The sequence below is a fragment of the Coturnix japonica genome, chromosome 2 (assembly GCF_001577835.2).
Source record: "Coturnix japonica isolate 7356 chromosome 2, Coturnix japonica 2.1, whole genome shotgun sequence".
Taxonomy (NCBI): domain Eukaryota; kingdom Metazoa; phylum Chordata; class Aves; order Galliformes; family Phasianidae; genus Coturnix; species Coturnix japonica.
In genome coordinates, this window is record NC_029517.1 from 94,650,634 (window position 1) to 94,667,288 (window position 16,655).

Consider the following 16,655-nt stretch of genomic DNA (forward strand, 5'->3'; position numbering starts at 1 on the left):
GAACTGCAATTCACCACTTTAAGTTGATTTTTCTATGCTGTTTGAGAGCTTCTGATTTCAGATGATACATCTGACCCCCTTCCGAACAGACCCATCATTCCCTTTCAATTGTAGAAACAAGTTCTTTTTCCAAATGAAGCTCCCCCATGCTGCTATTTTGTTGTTAAACCAGGTCAAACATGGCAAAGCACTGAGACACCAGCAATAGAGGGGATAGAAATTTATTTTTAACAAACTCTCAGTGAGCAAAGCTATGTCAAACACATTATAGACTTGGATGCTCAGGGTTGCTTCTCTTTTGTCACTGTAGTTTAATCTAAGTAATTTTTCAGATTCACTTTTCCAGAGTTTTCTAGTTTTATGCTATTTCTAGATTTGAGAAAGATACGCATGTGTCTAATTACAAAGCACAGACATGTAATTCTTGCTTGAAGACTGTAATATAACAATTGGTACCTCTGGGAAAGTACAGTTATAGAACAGCGAGAGTGTTGAAGAAAATAAAGAAAAAACACAAAAAACCACTACCCTAGTGTGAAGTTTTGTACAGCTAGAGTGCTATCTTTTTCTCACCTAGATACTGAGATGATTAAAAAAGGGAAAGGAATTAGAAAAGAAAATGAATGTTTTAATTTCCAAATGGGAACACTGGCATCTTACACTTGATTTTATAAGTGGATGGGCCAAAAGCAGTAACAGGCCAGCTCAGAGATGTTACACTTATCAGAGAGTCATGAGGAAAGGTGGCTACTGCTTGTCAGGCTTAATTATAGAATCACACCGTTATTATCACTTTAAGTAAGTCAACCCTCAACACAGAGCAGTGTTGGCTACGGAATGAAGATAGACAGGTTATTCCATAAAAGGTATTTAAATGAGGTTTTAAAAATAGCCAGTCTTTAAAAGTCTCTTGTAGAAGTAGCCTCCCACCCATCACTTTTTCCTCTCTGATTGTGACTTGACTGTTTAAATTGTACCTGTTCCTTAACGGGAACATGTTGACATAATACCAGCAGACAACAAGCATTACTACTAATGGATGCCAGGAGGTAGGAAGCTGTTCCACGAGACTAGCAATGAATGCTAAGCAAACACTTTTTCCCAGACTAATTCCTATATTTTGGTAAATAAAGCTTCAAAATCTGTCATTTTCAACTATCTTACCTGCTTTTTAAAATTGATCACTTAGAATACCACTTAGAGCATAAGCAAGAAACATTCCAGAAGATGAATAGCTTACTTCCACAAGACAGACAGTGCACATTCATTTTACTTTCAAGACTTGTGCTGGCCTCAGGAGTTCACATTTATTCTCAGTGTTCTCCCACTTATTCCATCTCTCTTTAATTCACTGAATTGCAGGCATCTCTTACCTTGACAACAGTTACCAACCCATCATTGCTATTTGGATCGGTCAGGATAGTAAATTGGCCTGTCGGGTCTCCCCCCGTCATTTGGTACCTCGCATTCCACGCAGGTGTGTGTGGCTGATCTTTATCTGTTACTGTTAGGTTAGCTACTATAACATCCACTCTGTTTTCTGGTACTTCACCGTAGAACTGTAAAAAAAACAAAGACTTTCACCATACTGGCAAAAGCACGCAAGAGTCGTACTCTACTCCACAGGCTGGCATCCACTTTGCCTGGCGTTGGAGCATCTCTCACATCACTGGAGCCTTGATAACTTATCTAACAACGCTCACCCGAGACCAACGAGAAAATGGATGGTTTGATTCCCTAATCAACTTTTGCTTTGGGTCTAAGGAGAATACCATACCTAAGGTATATATTATATTCAGCATGTATTTAAGTCCTACCTGCCGATAAGCTATTTAATAAGTAATAAACATTTACCATCTGTGAGCATGAGGAGAAAATTTGGGAATAGTTATAAATATGCATATCCTTCCATTAGTCCTACCCTGTACTTACAGTCATAGCAGTGAACTCTGGAGGATTGTCATTGACATCTGTCACAGTGATGACAGCAGTTGCTGTGTTTGAAAGACCATATGTTGGGTTTCCTTCCATGTCCGTAGCTTGAATTATTAATGTATATTGTTGTACTTTCTAAAACACAAAATGACATCAACATAAGTTTTAGACAAAACTAACATCACTGTAGGACAGCAGGTGTTTCCAAAATTACATGACGCTAAGCATTGAGCTCATCGTACTGTTTATTCTAGTTAGCATCATTTCAAATGACAGAAGCAAAGTTTGTACCACAGAAACAACGCACCAGGTTGCATTCAACTCTGTTGAACCACCACTTGACTTTTCAATTAACACCGAGATAACCAAAGACTGCCTGCTTCCTATGTTCAAAATTGAAAATACTTCAGGCAGCTAATGCTACTATCGCAGGTTTACAAATGGGTTTTTTTTCTTTTTTTCTTTTCTTTTCTTTTCTTTTTTTAATAAGAAAAAAAGAAAGAAGAAACAACACTGTACAGTTTACACCACAACACAGTTAAGTCCTCAAAAGCATTTGGGAGGACTGAGCCAAACTACATCCATTGGCCAAGCCACCATAATGGCAAAGGATTTGTCTTAGCCAGGACTAAGTATACAAGGATAGCTGCAACTTCTTCCCATTGCTATGGAAACAAAAGGTGTCAGGGCTAACTGAGACCAGTGGGGGCAGCAGGAAGAAGGGGGAGGGAGCTACCCAGCGGACTACTTCCATAAATGTTAAACATTCAAGAGAAGATGGCCACTGCCTCCTCCCTTGCACGGTGTTAATTGGGCTCTGTGAGCCAGGGAGCCACGTTCTCCGGCAGGCCTGGAGGGAGGCCAGTGTTCCCAAGCACAGCCTCTTTTCTTTGTAAAAGAAATGCCCTGCTGGGAGCTGGCCTCTGACTGGTTGGCTTCGTAACACGCAGTTGACATGATTGTAGTTAAAAATAAGAATAAAGAAATAAAATTAGAAACTCTGACACAACGGTGCTTGGAAGTTGCTTTTAACTCATCCATAGTTTCTACCATGAAATGAAAATGCTGTGTATACTTTATTGCTTTTCTGTTTCAAATTTAGTTCAGAGAGAGCAAGCTAGGTGCTATCATCATAAATTCAGTTCTTTCACAAAGAAAACCTGAACATAAGTTGCAGTTACTTTGAAACATCAATTTCATGAATAGTTTGCCAACACAGCCTAAATCTTTCTAGCAAAATAAAAATACTTTTAAAAAGCATCAATTTTCCGCTTGGTAACATAAATTCACCTATTACTTAAAAACTGAGCTTTATGACAAATTATTTCTCATGTAAATAGCTTAGGAAATAGAATTATTGACACAAAAATGAGTAAGGACAATGACACTGATGATATCTTTTTTTTGGCAATACGTTGCTGTCAAAGATGCAATGGACACGCACACTTCTATTCCGCAAATACAAGCTATAGAATATAAAGTTTTAAACAGAAACTTAATCATCTTTATCTGACATTGAAGATAATTTATGCTGATGTCCTCTTTCACAAAGGAACTCCTACAAGACACTGTGTATTATTGCATAAGCATCCCATGGGTCTTTTTTAAACAAAAGCAATACTAACCTTATTTACAGAGGAACGTAATAAATATACATTCAATAACACACACATATGTATACACATTCTGCTTTGGAAAATACACTTGCAAAGTGACCTTCATAAGTCTTAAAAAAACATCCTAAAGGTTTCATTCACGACACCAACATAAGAAACAGTCAGAAGGGAATAAAAGAAATACTTTTAGTGCTTTCATCCAGGAAAAAATATACTTTACTTATAGTGAAGCAATAAAATCTAGAGCAGTATTGAAGTAAATCTTGCAGTCAGATGATTCTGAGTTATTGAAACGGCAGGTGCTTCAGATTCATCTGGGTCTTAGCGCATTGATCCCAAGCAGCAAATTTCATTAAGGAAACTCCATTATTATTACACGGAGACTCAACTTTCACACAATCTTTTTATTTAATTCCAACAGAAGAAGCACATGGGAAATTCTCCTCAAAATGCCCCTAAAGTCAGCAGTTATGTGAGTTCTTTTCCTGTCTATCCTCCTACCCTTTTCCAGCACTCAATACGTAAAATCAAGTGCTGGGGAATGAAACTTCAGGAAAATCAGCATGCTCACAACTTTTACAAGCACGGGATAAATCGGGGAGGTTACTCTTCTCGTTATACTGGGAGTTAAGAAGCAGCCAGGAGTAAGCCGTTCAGCATGTGTCAGCAGCCAGCACAGAAACTTTGCAGCAACACATCTGAAAATGTACTGGCAGCTTCAAGAAAGAACACAGACCTCATCAGGTCAAATCTTTCCACTTCAACACAGGTCAAATAAAAAAGAGCACTTCACTGAATTAACCTCACGTGAGATAGGAATGCCTGTGTGTAAATTTAACTATCCTGCCTGACTTCTGTACCACCAGCAGCAGAAAGGCAGATGTTTTAATGCTGAAGCAGATTCTTCCACAGCAACAATGGAAGAAATGAGAACAGCTGGAGCTCATGAAAAACCATCTTCTGGGAAACGAGTGAAAGATTCCTTATGCCTTCAGCTGAGTACTTAAGCAATTCTCCCTTCCTGTGCACGTTCATGTGGACAATGCATTGTGTGTATTTAACCTAAAATACCAGCAGGTTATTCAAAGTTAATATGCTGCCACTTTTGGTTAGCCTTGGAGAGTTCAGACAGTTGGACTACCTGATTTTTCAAGGTCCCTTTCAACTGAACTATTCTATTAGGAATGCTATCAGGGGGACCACATTTTTTTTCTTTCTTTTTTTTTTTTTTTTTAATGCCTTCAACACTTCTGCTCACGTAAAGGTTTAAAACTGTACTCAGTAGTTAGTGAGCCCAATTAGAATTTCACAAAGGGTGTCAAGACTCAGAGAAAACAGAAGAGCGGTAGCCCAGAGGAGGCTCATGGATACCACCTCTGCAGTGAAGTCCGAGTACAACACAGCATTCCCCAGAGCACTATCAGAAGCCCTGCTTGATTCAGATCTGGCTTCTGAGAAACCTGGTTGTTTTAATTAAATTGACTCTCATGAAACTCAGGAAACGAAGGAAGCAAAGCAATAGCTTGGGAAGGAAAGCAATTTATCTCATATTAGTCTAATTCAATATTTCAATGCTTTAAAATTAATCATTAATATTCAGCATGTGCAATAAATGTTTATAAATATGCATTTGGGTATCAGTACAGTGATCCATTGGGAAAACTGACAGCAAATGACAAGTCTTCTTCCAATATTAATGTAAGTGTCTAAGCTGCAAAGAATGCTGGTTTCTTCTGAGCTAAATCACAGTGAGGCTAGTCATAAAGCAATAAAATTCTGAGTTACCACTATGTGTTTACCTGTCAAAAGGTAAAAAGTTTACCTGTCAAAGATGACCAGGGAATTTTAAAAACAACCGCAGAGTCACCCATCTTTCTTTTAGCACTGCAATACTATAAAGTTCAGGGTTTTCCTTTCCTTAATTCCAGCCTCATAAAAAAACAGTATCTGTTTGTTTGTCTAGCTTTACAAAACTTCTGATAGCCACTTTCAAACTGCCAAGTGCAGTAGAATATTAATAGCCAATCAAGAGCACCCTTTTGGTCTCCATTTTTGAATAAGTATCAGCAAACAGCTAAAAGCTGAACTTCACATTCAATTAAAAAAATATTTCAGATTCAGTACGCTAAAATGAGGTTAGTAAAAACAAAACTGAGAACCAAAGATGTGCTCAATTAAAATTTGGTCAGATTTTACAGTTTCTTTATTAAATAACAGTCGCCTCTTGTGTAGTTTGAGGTGGTTCAAAAATGTAGTTAAGAACTTGGCACCTTCGCTCTGCAGTGGAGGGCTCAACACAGAGCCCTCCAGAATGGCATTTGTCTAAGATGTGGCAGGTAGCTACTTGCTGACAATTAAATTTTTTTCTTAAGTTCCCAAATACGTGATCAGACTTTTAAGACCTATCTTTCTCCATACTGTTTCCACAACAGACTTCTTTATTTCTTAGAGACATGTACAATTCAAATTTTACAATCAGTCATGCTTTTCCTGGTTTATTTTAATCAGCAAAGTTCAGATCAGGGCATTACTGCAATTTAGCAATACAGCATCTAGGAGATTTAAAATATTTACCACCTCTCTGTGAAGAGCAAGGAAGAAGAGGAGGGAGGATAGAAGTTCCTCTCCTGAGCTTCCAAGATTAATAAAACACAAAGCCAATCCTATTTTCCATCCACTCTCTGCTTACAGAATTCAGCAAGAGGGATGGAGCTGAGGAAAGCCTTCCATTTCAGCACTCAGGTTGAGCACCTGAAGCCTTGTCTGCATCACCCTGATTTAGAGTGTACCCATTCCTTAAAAGCACACAGAAATTGTCTGAGGTTAATTTTCATCCATGTAATCATTTTCTCTTTCTTTAACTTTGTATACTCTGGGTCTAGAATAATGACCAGTGTCAACAGCGTGATGAAAGGAAAAAAGAGTGGGAAAGGGGTGAAATACTTGCAATTACTCACAAAAATTGTGCTTTTTCGCAACACTCATCACAACCAGTCTACAGAACTAAGATCTGCCATACCTCTCTGTCAAGTCCAGCTGCTACGGTAATAATGTCACCAGTCTCATTGTTGATTGTAAACATATTGGGAGAGGGACTGCTTGGTGCCTGTGACAAGATTCTGTATCTCAGCATCCCATTCTGTGCATTGGGATCATCAGCATCGATGGCAGTAACAGTCATCACATAGGTTCCTAGCAGCAGGATAAATAATTGATGTTATATAAACAGTTTACTCAGCTTACCCAAGATCACTTACAAGCAACGGTCAAAGTATATATTTCTTTTGGTAAACTCTACACATTCCTTCTCTTACTTAAAACAAACCGATTAAACCCAAGATTCACCAACAGAGTAATTAAAATACATAACAGGAGATAAAAATACTTTTTGTTTATAAAATATCAGGTTTGCTTAGAATTGAAGAAGCTCCATAAACAGTGAAAACCTACAGCTCTGCCATAAATAACATTTCTGTAACAACACAGTTTCCCAGTGTTTAGATAAAAATATTATTAATTAGGCCAAAGAAAATATACTTGATTTTCAGAATTGGTGCACATAGTGATAGTGATTGAAAATGAATGTAAGTAATACTTTTTCAAAGGTCTTTGAGATGCACGTTCTTTCCATCTTAAATGCCAAGTCAACACTGCAAAGTGAGAAAATCTATTTCTTATGCTAGCCTTTTTAAAATTTCATTTTGCACTATGGACAAATTAAGGAAGCCAGCTCAGCCATAGTGCAAATGTAAACACAAGCTGATTAGACTTTTAATGAGATGAAAACAACATTTAGAGTTTTCTCAAGATTTCAAACGCAAGTGTTTGATTTCAAATCCCAGTTTCCAAGCCTCCGAGAATCAGAGCTGGAACTGAATCTGCTGGTGTGTGTGATATCTCTTACATCCTCAGTTGTCAAGTAAATGAACGGCAACTGCTATTATGAACCTAACTGGAAGAACTGTGACATTTTAAATAGGATTTTCAAAAATAGTAATCTTAAATCCTTCTCTGTTTTAGCTCGTATATGTCATAGTTTACCTTCTTTGACATGCTAAAAAGAGAGTTAAAAATGAGGTGAAAGAGTAAGACAGTATCTGAGATTTCACTCATTACATTTATTAGACACTTTTGAAAATGTTAGAAGGTGTGAAGATCCACCCCTTCACTGTCTATTCAGAACGCAGTTGTGTAACCTTCTCCTTCCTCCACCCCCCTCTCCACTCAGAAAGCCACGTCTTACCTGGCTTTGATCCTTCAGGGACTGTTCCGTTCCAAACCTGATGCAAGAACTCAGGCCTGTTATCATTCATATCAATGACGTTAATCACAATATCAATAGGATTTTCCACCTGGTTTCCATTAACATCCACTGCATGTGCTCTTAGCTACAAAAATTATAATAAAATATTAGAATTTGTAAAACACAGAGACATGAACAGATACTAATAATGGTGACACAAAGATTCAGGTCAGACATATTTAGCTCAGTGTAGTCTGTCAGCTTCCACTGCTCCCCCATGCTGATGGTTTAAGTTTTCAGATTGATAGCTGGTATCTACACTATTCAGAAGTTAAATACTACTTTGACTAGTTGAAAATTCATTTGAATCATATTAATTTTGATTAATACCAATGCCAGCTGTCAAATCTAATTCTCTTTTTAATAATGATCATTAGAAATCAGCCTCTAAAAGCATGCATATTTATATTAAAGGGATGAAAAATTTAAAAAGATAGACCTCATTAAGAATTCAAAGGGAATAAATGCTGGCATCACTTTTAAACACTCTTAGCTGATATTATGGATACTGAATAGACATGAATGAATACAAAAAGTGTAGAGAACATGTATGTGTTACACGATGAAGGTAACCAAGGCAAAGTTCGTGATAAATCACTGTCAGCAAACACAACAAAATGCTGGGCTAAAATTAAGCTTAAGTTTACAGACCAAGTATCTTTGAAACTGAAACTGTTATATTTAATGTCCCAGTTGTCAAAAAAGTCTGAGTGACTACCTTTGACACTTGAGCATACCTAAATAAATTTAAATTGGACAGAAACAAAAATGGGGAAACATGGTAGTTTTTGAAAATATAAATCTATGTATCTAGGCCATAACCTAGCAATTGCTATGCAAAAAATAACCCCATCCTACTAAAACCCATTATGTATCTATCTACTGGCTGCAAACCTACTAGAAAAGAGCAAGCAGCCACGATTAACTCACTACTCTGGAAATGGCTCATATATATGTAAATTCCTAAGTCAGTAAATCTTGAATTGCCAAATTTTCAGTAAAATCTCATAGATGCTGGAACCATTTGCCCTTGCAAGAGCCAGGTTCCACACACAAATGCCATCTGCCATGTCCTCCATTCAGGAGTAGCACTCAAATAGATTTCAAGAGAGCCAGACAAGGAGTGTTTTCATCAACAGCATGCTGGAAGCTCTCTCTAAGAGCTGAGTGAGTGTAGTAAAAATTTCAACCTGGTCTTTCAACAGCAGAGACAATTCTATGCCAAAGTTGGGTCTCCCTCCTTCCTTCAAAGCTTTCTTTTGGACTAAAACTGGAACCAATGGTCTACTCTGTCAATGTCTTTAGAGCAAAGAATATCATTTTTATAAGCTGGCAGACTGATTTACAATTCCATTAAAATGCTTAGATTTGCCCCGAGAATGAAAATTGATAAGTTATTCTTTCCATCCATTTCTCAAATCACAGCTGCTGCAGTTCTAATAGCAGTCTTGTCCTAATTTAAGTTGAATTAAAAGTAAACTTTTGAAAAATATACAACAGTGGAGACTGTGATCAATGGCCTGCATTTGAAATATAAAGTAGAGTATCCATATTTCAATCTTTTAAAATTACTTTATGTAAATACATTTAATCACTGTTTATGTCTGTTAATGCATTTAAGCTGCTTAGGCATAGTAAGAGTTAGCCTCAGTAAGTACAATAAATATAAATCTGCTACAGACTCTTCAAATCATATCTCATAGAAAACTAAATGCCGGCTGCTCAAGTCATGTTTGAAGCAGATGTTAATCTTCAATTTGATAATCTGATTTATGGTAAATTAAACTCTTACATGAAAAGAAGCAATCTGCTCTCGATCTAAAGGCTTTGTCACAGACAGCTGTCCTGAGATGGGGTTGATGATGAAGATTCCTGTTGGAGGTTGGTCAGCTCCTGGGCCAGTCACACTGTACCGTAATGAAAGGCTTTTATCACGATCAGACCTAATCTGTGTGTCAAAAAGAAAATGTTTACATTAGCTAAATGCAACCAGTAGATGCAACTGCTGCTGAGATGGTTAGTATAAAGACTGAGGTTTTCAGTCACACTCTTTTACTTGTCATAAAGCAAGTTAATAAAATTTGAGGAATATAAAAATATCCCTGATTACTTCCCATCACAATCATGATCACGGATGGAAGGTCTCCTGCACTGGTCTCTTGGCACTACATTACAGAGTCCTGCAGAGGAGCCAGCATACTTCCCCCTATCGCACCCCTTTTCCTCCTGCCTCCTGGTACACTCCTCCTCCTGTAAAAAACCTGTGTATGTTCTCCCAGTGGAGAACTCTTCTGTAGGTTAACTGGAGCATTCTGAACCTGCAGAGATCCTCCTTAATGTGGAGGAAGTTGTCACAGTACTTACCACCAGAAACAAAATCACCTTCCGCCAGTACAAGAGCATGGGGACAACTTCAAAATAAATCAGTAATTTAAGAATAAATAGCAATCAACCCAAAAGACTTCGATGAACATATGGATCGCAAAGAAAACACCATTCACATGAAGTATCTCCAAGAACACTTTAAGCGACAATGAAATCATATTTCTATTAACTTCCTTACCCGAACTAATTCTTGAGGAAAAGGTCCTCTGGAATTTTCTGGTAGGTTGATTGGAGGGATAACCCAGTCTCTCTTCTGTCTCTTCAGATGGCTGCTGTCCTTATATTGTTGCCATGGAAATATGATGTCTTCAATTTTCTTTTGGTCCTTTCCCAGGTACATGATAAAATTAAGCATGTGTTAGGAGACATTATAAAATACTTTGGATACAATTACATAATTGACTGAGAGGCTGTCTCTCCAATGTGTTATTTGCATTAACAGATGAGTACGAAAATAGCCAAATGTTATTTACAACTGTACAAGAAAAACTCCTTTTCTTTCCTCCTTATTCATGTCAGAGCAGAAATGAAATCATAAGCCATTTATAACATAGCACTACTTTGTAAACTATCCTCCACTTTCAGGAAAGTAGTTAATATTTTGCAGAATTTAATAGCATGCCTTTATGTATTTCTCATTAGCTGGAACTTCAGTCCAGGTAATGTGTTACTGTACATTAAATTTAGATCTGGGTGTTCTAAAATATAATTTGAGTTCCAAGAGAAGTTTAATACATACTGGTAAGGAATGTCTCAAATATTTATGACCCTATTAAATCCCATCGAATTAATGCTGTAATTATTTTAAACCTATGTCAGCCATGATGGATGCTGTAGATGACCCACTTTACACGTTGGGCATTAATCTCTGCTGGGTGTCAACATTCTTTTCCTATTCCCTTCTATAGCTGCAGTCATTTCAGCCTTTGGACTCCAGCACACACACAGCCAAGCTGCCTTGCTTAAGGGTGGAGACAGTGAGACAAAAACATTTTCAAAATCCTTTAAGAGAAACATCTCCCTCCTCTCCCCATCCCTTCCCTTAGTCATTAATCTAATCAAATGTGTCACAGACTAAAAACAGATGCCCAAGTGAAGGCAAGGTTCCACTACTCTATATTCTACTGATGTTAAGGATGCCTGAACTGCATCTGTGGAAGGAACAGGGCATGCTGTTGCATATCTAAATGTATGCCCTTTCACAGACTTTTTTAGACAAAACAATATCTCCTTGTTTAAAAATGTGCCTTAGAAGGTTTAAAAGCAATCAGCAAACAGACAAAAAAATAAAATAAAATAAAACCCAACAAAAACCCTACAAAAAATAACACCCTGAAAGCTACAGAGCTTTGATTTCCAAAGTGTTCTCAGCAAAAATATCTTGCATAATCACACCATCCATTTTGAAATTATGCTTAAATCTTTAATGCATATCCATAACAGGTTTATTAATCCAGGAATAAATTTTGTTCCTCATTTGTAAATTAATCAGCTTATAAGAAACATCAAGCAGCAAGTAATAATACAGGCAAACAGAGCAGAACTAACACTGACTTCCTAAAGTAAATATGTTATGTTATTTATATATTGCTAGGTGTGATTTCTGTTACAGCACAGTACATGATTTATCCTATGGCAGCTTCCAGCAGAGGGAGACTATCTTCCTTACCAAGTACAGTTGGCATCATGAATAATTTACAGCCTCCAATTTGATTACGAAGGGACAAGACAAAGCCAATATTCCCTGCCAGAAATGCTTTCCTACTACTGCTGCAAAACTACAGCTCCCATCTAATAAACTTGAGTGATGCATACTAGCACAGATTTGTTTATTTTGTGGTTATATTTAACTGCTTGAATAAATACTGCAATAGTTTCAAGCAATTTAAAATAAAGAAATGACCATGTCCGACTTAAATTCAGGTATAAATCTCAAACTATACAAACAAAAAAGCTCAAACATAAATGAATCCTACATACTTAAACAGACATGCCTTTTGCACGCTGTAGTAAAGCTACAGAATAACAATAGAGAAGCTCTTTCTAAGGCTCCAGCTTTACAATTACTCATGCAGTACTTATTTGCCCATTTAGTAAAATACCATGGAGAGATGCATGACAGCCAGAATCAAAGACATACTTTTAAGCTTGTTTCTGGAGAGATACATACAGCATTTATAGTTATTGTTTTACCTTTTCTGAGGCCCCTGTGAATGCTGGTTCAGGGGTTAGCTTCACCTTCATTTGCCATTCTTCCTGAGTTTCCTTGTCTTGAGCAGACACTACAAACTCTGTGGGCTCTGCTGAAAGTTGAAAGCTTCTCTCTGCGTATACCACGCCATCTTCACCTACTCTAAAATCTTCTGGCTCACTGCTTCCAAAGTATATTTTTCTGTTTTCATCGCAGCTTTGAAACCTCACTATAAAAGACAAAATGAAGAACAAAAAATTAAAAGCAGTCAGTTTGAAAACTATGTGATATCAAATGCATTAAGAAAAAAAAACAAAACAGGAATATTTGTAGGGCTTTCTTTGCACCTCAGGCTTCAATATCCAGTTAAATCAAAATCATAATACACTCAGAAACACCCAATGAATTTAACTATGCTACAACCATAATCACAAACACAACTATGCTTACAATGCCCTCTCTGCTATTGATGGTAAATCAAAAACCCTGAAGTCAGTTATGAATTTAACTCCTATGCCTTCCTCAATCCATGGTTCATCTCTAGTATGTCACTTATGAGCTCTGGGCTTAATTTTCCTCTCCCATTCCTCACCTATAAGACAGAATTAGGAGTAAGTACTTACTGGATAGAGAAATAGAAGTTAAAAACTCAATTATATACATATGATATATATATATATAATTATATATAATGTATTATATATATTTAAAGCTGCTTCACATACTGCATGTATCCACATATCCACTTAGGAGTATAACCCGTTTTCATCTAATTCTTCCTCAGCCTCGATTCATTTTGTGCCATCTCAATTATGCTCACTGGAACAAGAACTCGGTAAAAACAATTGTGTAAGGTACGGATGGGAAATGCACAAAACAGGTTGCTGCTTTCTTTCCCCAATTGCTTTCACTACCACTTATCTTCTAGGTTACCACAAATAACAGTAGGTAAGAAATGAAAGCGTGATTTTAAAACCAAAGATCACTCTTTAATGCTTCCAAAGAATTGTGAAATATTTTGATTGTACAGGCAACAGAAGTTCAAAACATCATTATGAAGGTTGTGTTGAAACGCACATAGTGAAGATGAAGATAAAATGAGGCTTTATGCCTCATTTCAGTTATTGGACTGTTTTATATTGTGCTAAACCATGCACAAACTATTTAGCTTCAAAACCTAAAGGTCTCTCTCAAGAAAAATCACTACTAAATGTCATGCATCATATGCTGTCTTCTGTAATGCACTGGTTACAGGAAGGTACGGAGAAGAAGAATCATATATTTTCCCATTTAAACTTCAAGGACCAAGACGATGTTCAGATGACATTCAAAATTTGTTTCTTTACTTCACCCTTTCAATTATCTGGAATCTCCCGCTTGCCCTCTCCTGACAGTAAAGACTTTACAAAATACTTCTTTAAAAGGGTTTATCATGCATAAAAGTGAGATGAAGTACAGCACTCCTCAAAATAAATGATAAAGCATCAATATTTCCAGTACTAAGCTTGTTGGGTTGTGCCCTTTCCAGATGGCTCATGTGGCTGAAAGACTTCCTTTGGGAAATGCCAGTGTCATCCGAGGGAGAATACCAGACCCAGCACAAAGCACGGAAGGCAGGAAGAACACATCTCCCTGGATGAAGGCTGTGGTCTCATCACTAGGGCTCCTCATGCAGCTCACTGTACATGCTGCCTCAGGCCTTCATGAGCAGTGGGACCGCTTCACTGCAATTCTAATAAATACTCGGCCTCTGTCTAAGACCTGGAAAACATAACAGAGCCTCTGGCTTGTAGCTCGAGTTGGAGGACAAAATTCATAGGCAGAAAATGCAGTTCACAGATGCTACTCATCACAGGAATCTTCCATTCTTTTCAATGCTGAGCGTCATGACTTTAGACAGTTCACCATGACGGTCTGTGGAAATGCACCAGCCAATGAAAAAAATGCACAACTCAAAACCAAAGGTATAAAACCACTAGTTAAAGCACACATACCAGTACCCAAAAATCATTATTGCAGCCCCAAGCCTGTAACTATGACTAAATGTATCAGCAGTGTGAGCTTGCAGCCCAAAACCCCAACAAGTGTGCGGGGCTGTATAAGAAGAGGAGTTGCCAGAAGGGAAAGAGAGGGAACTGCCCTTCACTCTGCAACCCCCAATGCAGGAAAGCTCTGGAGTGGGTCCAGAGGAAATCCACAAAGAAGATCAGAGGGCTTGGGCACCTCTCCTATGAAGACAGGCTGAAGGAGTTGGGCTTGCTCAGCCTGGAGAAGAGAATGCTCCAGGGAGACCTCACTGCAGCTTCCAAGATTTCAAGGAGATTATAAGCACGGTGGAAATCAACCTTCTGCATGGGTTAATAGTGACAGGACAAGGGAGAATGGTTTTAAACTAAAGGTTTTAAACTAAAGGTGGGGAGATTTAGGTGAGATGTGTCAGGGGGAAGTTTTTCACTGAGAGGGTTGTGAGGTGCTGGAACAGGCTGCCTAGAAAGACTAGGGGTACCCCATCCCTGGAGGTTTTCAAGGCCAGGCTGGATAGGGCCCTAGACAGCCTGATATAGTGCTAGATATAGCAGCTGGCAATTCTGTCCACAGCAGGGGAACTAGACCTTGACAATCCTTGAGGTCCCCTATAACCCAAGTCGTTCTATGAGTCTATGATAGATGACCCATAGGAACTGTATATTCTATATTGTTATCTACAAAAAAAAGAAATGTCCAAGAAGAGTTTACTCACAAGTCACCACACCCCATGTTTAAGAAGTTAATTGCACTAATACAGGCTGAGACTAGAGATCTGAACCACACTGCTCGTATATGGGTTCAGAGGCACAGACCATCAACATCCCATGCATAGATGGAGAAAGCTTGGCCTCCTCCAATTTTAATTTCTGTTTACAAAATTTTCAGTTACAAACAGTCCATATTAAGAGACAGAAGGCGGAAGAGGGGACAAACGAAACACAAAAACAGAAGAGCGAGCAATATAACCCATAGCTCTGTGCCTTTGCTGAACTCTAATCTCAGCTATGACTGCTCTCTCTGAACCTGCTCTTCAAAGGAGTGCCTTGACCGAAAAAGCCAAAGACGGACTGATTCACCCCTGGCTCTTCACAAGACTCATTTCTAAAAACTACCAAGTGCAAAAGAAAATTAATATTAATCCAAACTTTGATCATTACCAGTTTTAAAAGGGGGAAATTTAAAAGGAATGTTACAGTCATTACAATCTGAAAAACTAAGATATCATGACATTTTATAAAAACTTATTTCCCAACACAGAGGAATGTAATACATTCAATGTTTTATGCATATCGTAAGATTCTGAGAAAATCCCTTTCCTTTTACAGCATCTTTATAAAAATTTATAAAATCGTCAGTGCTTTGTTAGAATTAGTCTCCCTTTGCAAGGAACACATTAACAAATTATACTCAACTATAACCATCCATAATTGAATTACCTTGACAGAGTACAAGTTGTACAGCAGCAACTCTCTCCACAACTGTATGGCTATCATTCTTAAATTCGATTTAGATCCCTCTACTTCATTTTTCAATATTCAATCGGTATGAACAAAGAGGAACTGCTGACCGTAGGTTTTTAATCTAAGGATGGTGTGATTTCTTGCCAAAATGCTACAGGGACTTTTTTCAATGAGAGTAACACCACTATTTACGCCAATCATGTTCTAACAACCACAGTGAAACATAGAATGGCCTGGGTTGAATAGGACCACAATGATCATCTAGTTTAAACCCCCCTGCTGTGTGCAGGGTTGCCAACCACCAGACCAGGCTGCCCAGAGCCACATCCAGCCTGGCCTTGAATGCCTGCAGGGATGGGGCATCCACAGCCTCCTTGGGCAACCTGTTCCAGCGAGTCACCATCCTCTGTGTGAAAAACTTCCTCTTAATATCTAACCTAAACCTCCCCTGTCTCAGTTCGAAACCATTTGCCTTTGTCCTATCACTATCCACCCTCATAAACAGCTGTTCCCCTTCCTGTTTATACGCTTCCTGTAAGTACTGGAAGGCCACAATGAGGTCTCCCTGGAGCCTTCTCTTCTCCAAGCTAAACAAGCCCAGTTCCCTCAACCTTTCCTCATAGGAGATATGAAAAGAGATATGTTTTCCAAAAGTTCCATTCTGTTGACAAATCAATCATATGGATCCCTTTTAATTTTTAAAAAAGGTTAAACACATATACTATAGAACAGTCACC

The 16,655-nt window shown here is 38.0% G+C and overlaps 1 protein-coding gene across 2 annotated transcripts in view; it reads right to left on the reverse strand.

Moving 5' to 3' along the window:
- The window catches only part of CDH2 (cadherin 2), a 114,137-nt gene that overhangs the window by 25,229 nt on the left and 72,253 nt on the right, over window positions 1-16,655 (reverse strand). For both annotated transcript variants that reach the window (XM_015855461.1, XM_015855460.2), the window contains 7 exons: window positions 12,433-12,659; window positions 10,418-10,564; window positions 9,647-9,802; window positions 7,795-7,939; window positions 6,571-6,743; window positions 1,933-2,070; window positions 1,374-1,559 (listed from right to left, as the gene is read on the reverse strand). In XM_015855461.1, the coding sequence (XP_015710947.1) occupies window positions 1,374-1,559; window positions 1,933-2,070; window positions 6,571-6,743; window positions 7,795-7,939; window positions 9,647-9,802; window positions 10,418-10,564; window positions 12,433-12,659 (1,172 nt within the window). The remainder of the gene's footprint in view (window positions 1-1,373; window positions 1,560-1,932; window positions 2,071-6,570; window positions 6,744-7,794; window positions 7,940-9,646; window positions 9,803-10,417; window positions 10,565-12,432; window positions 12,660-16,655) is intronic.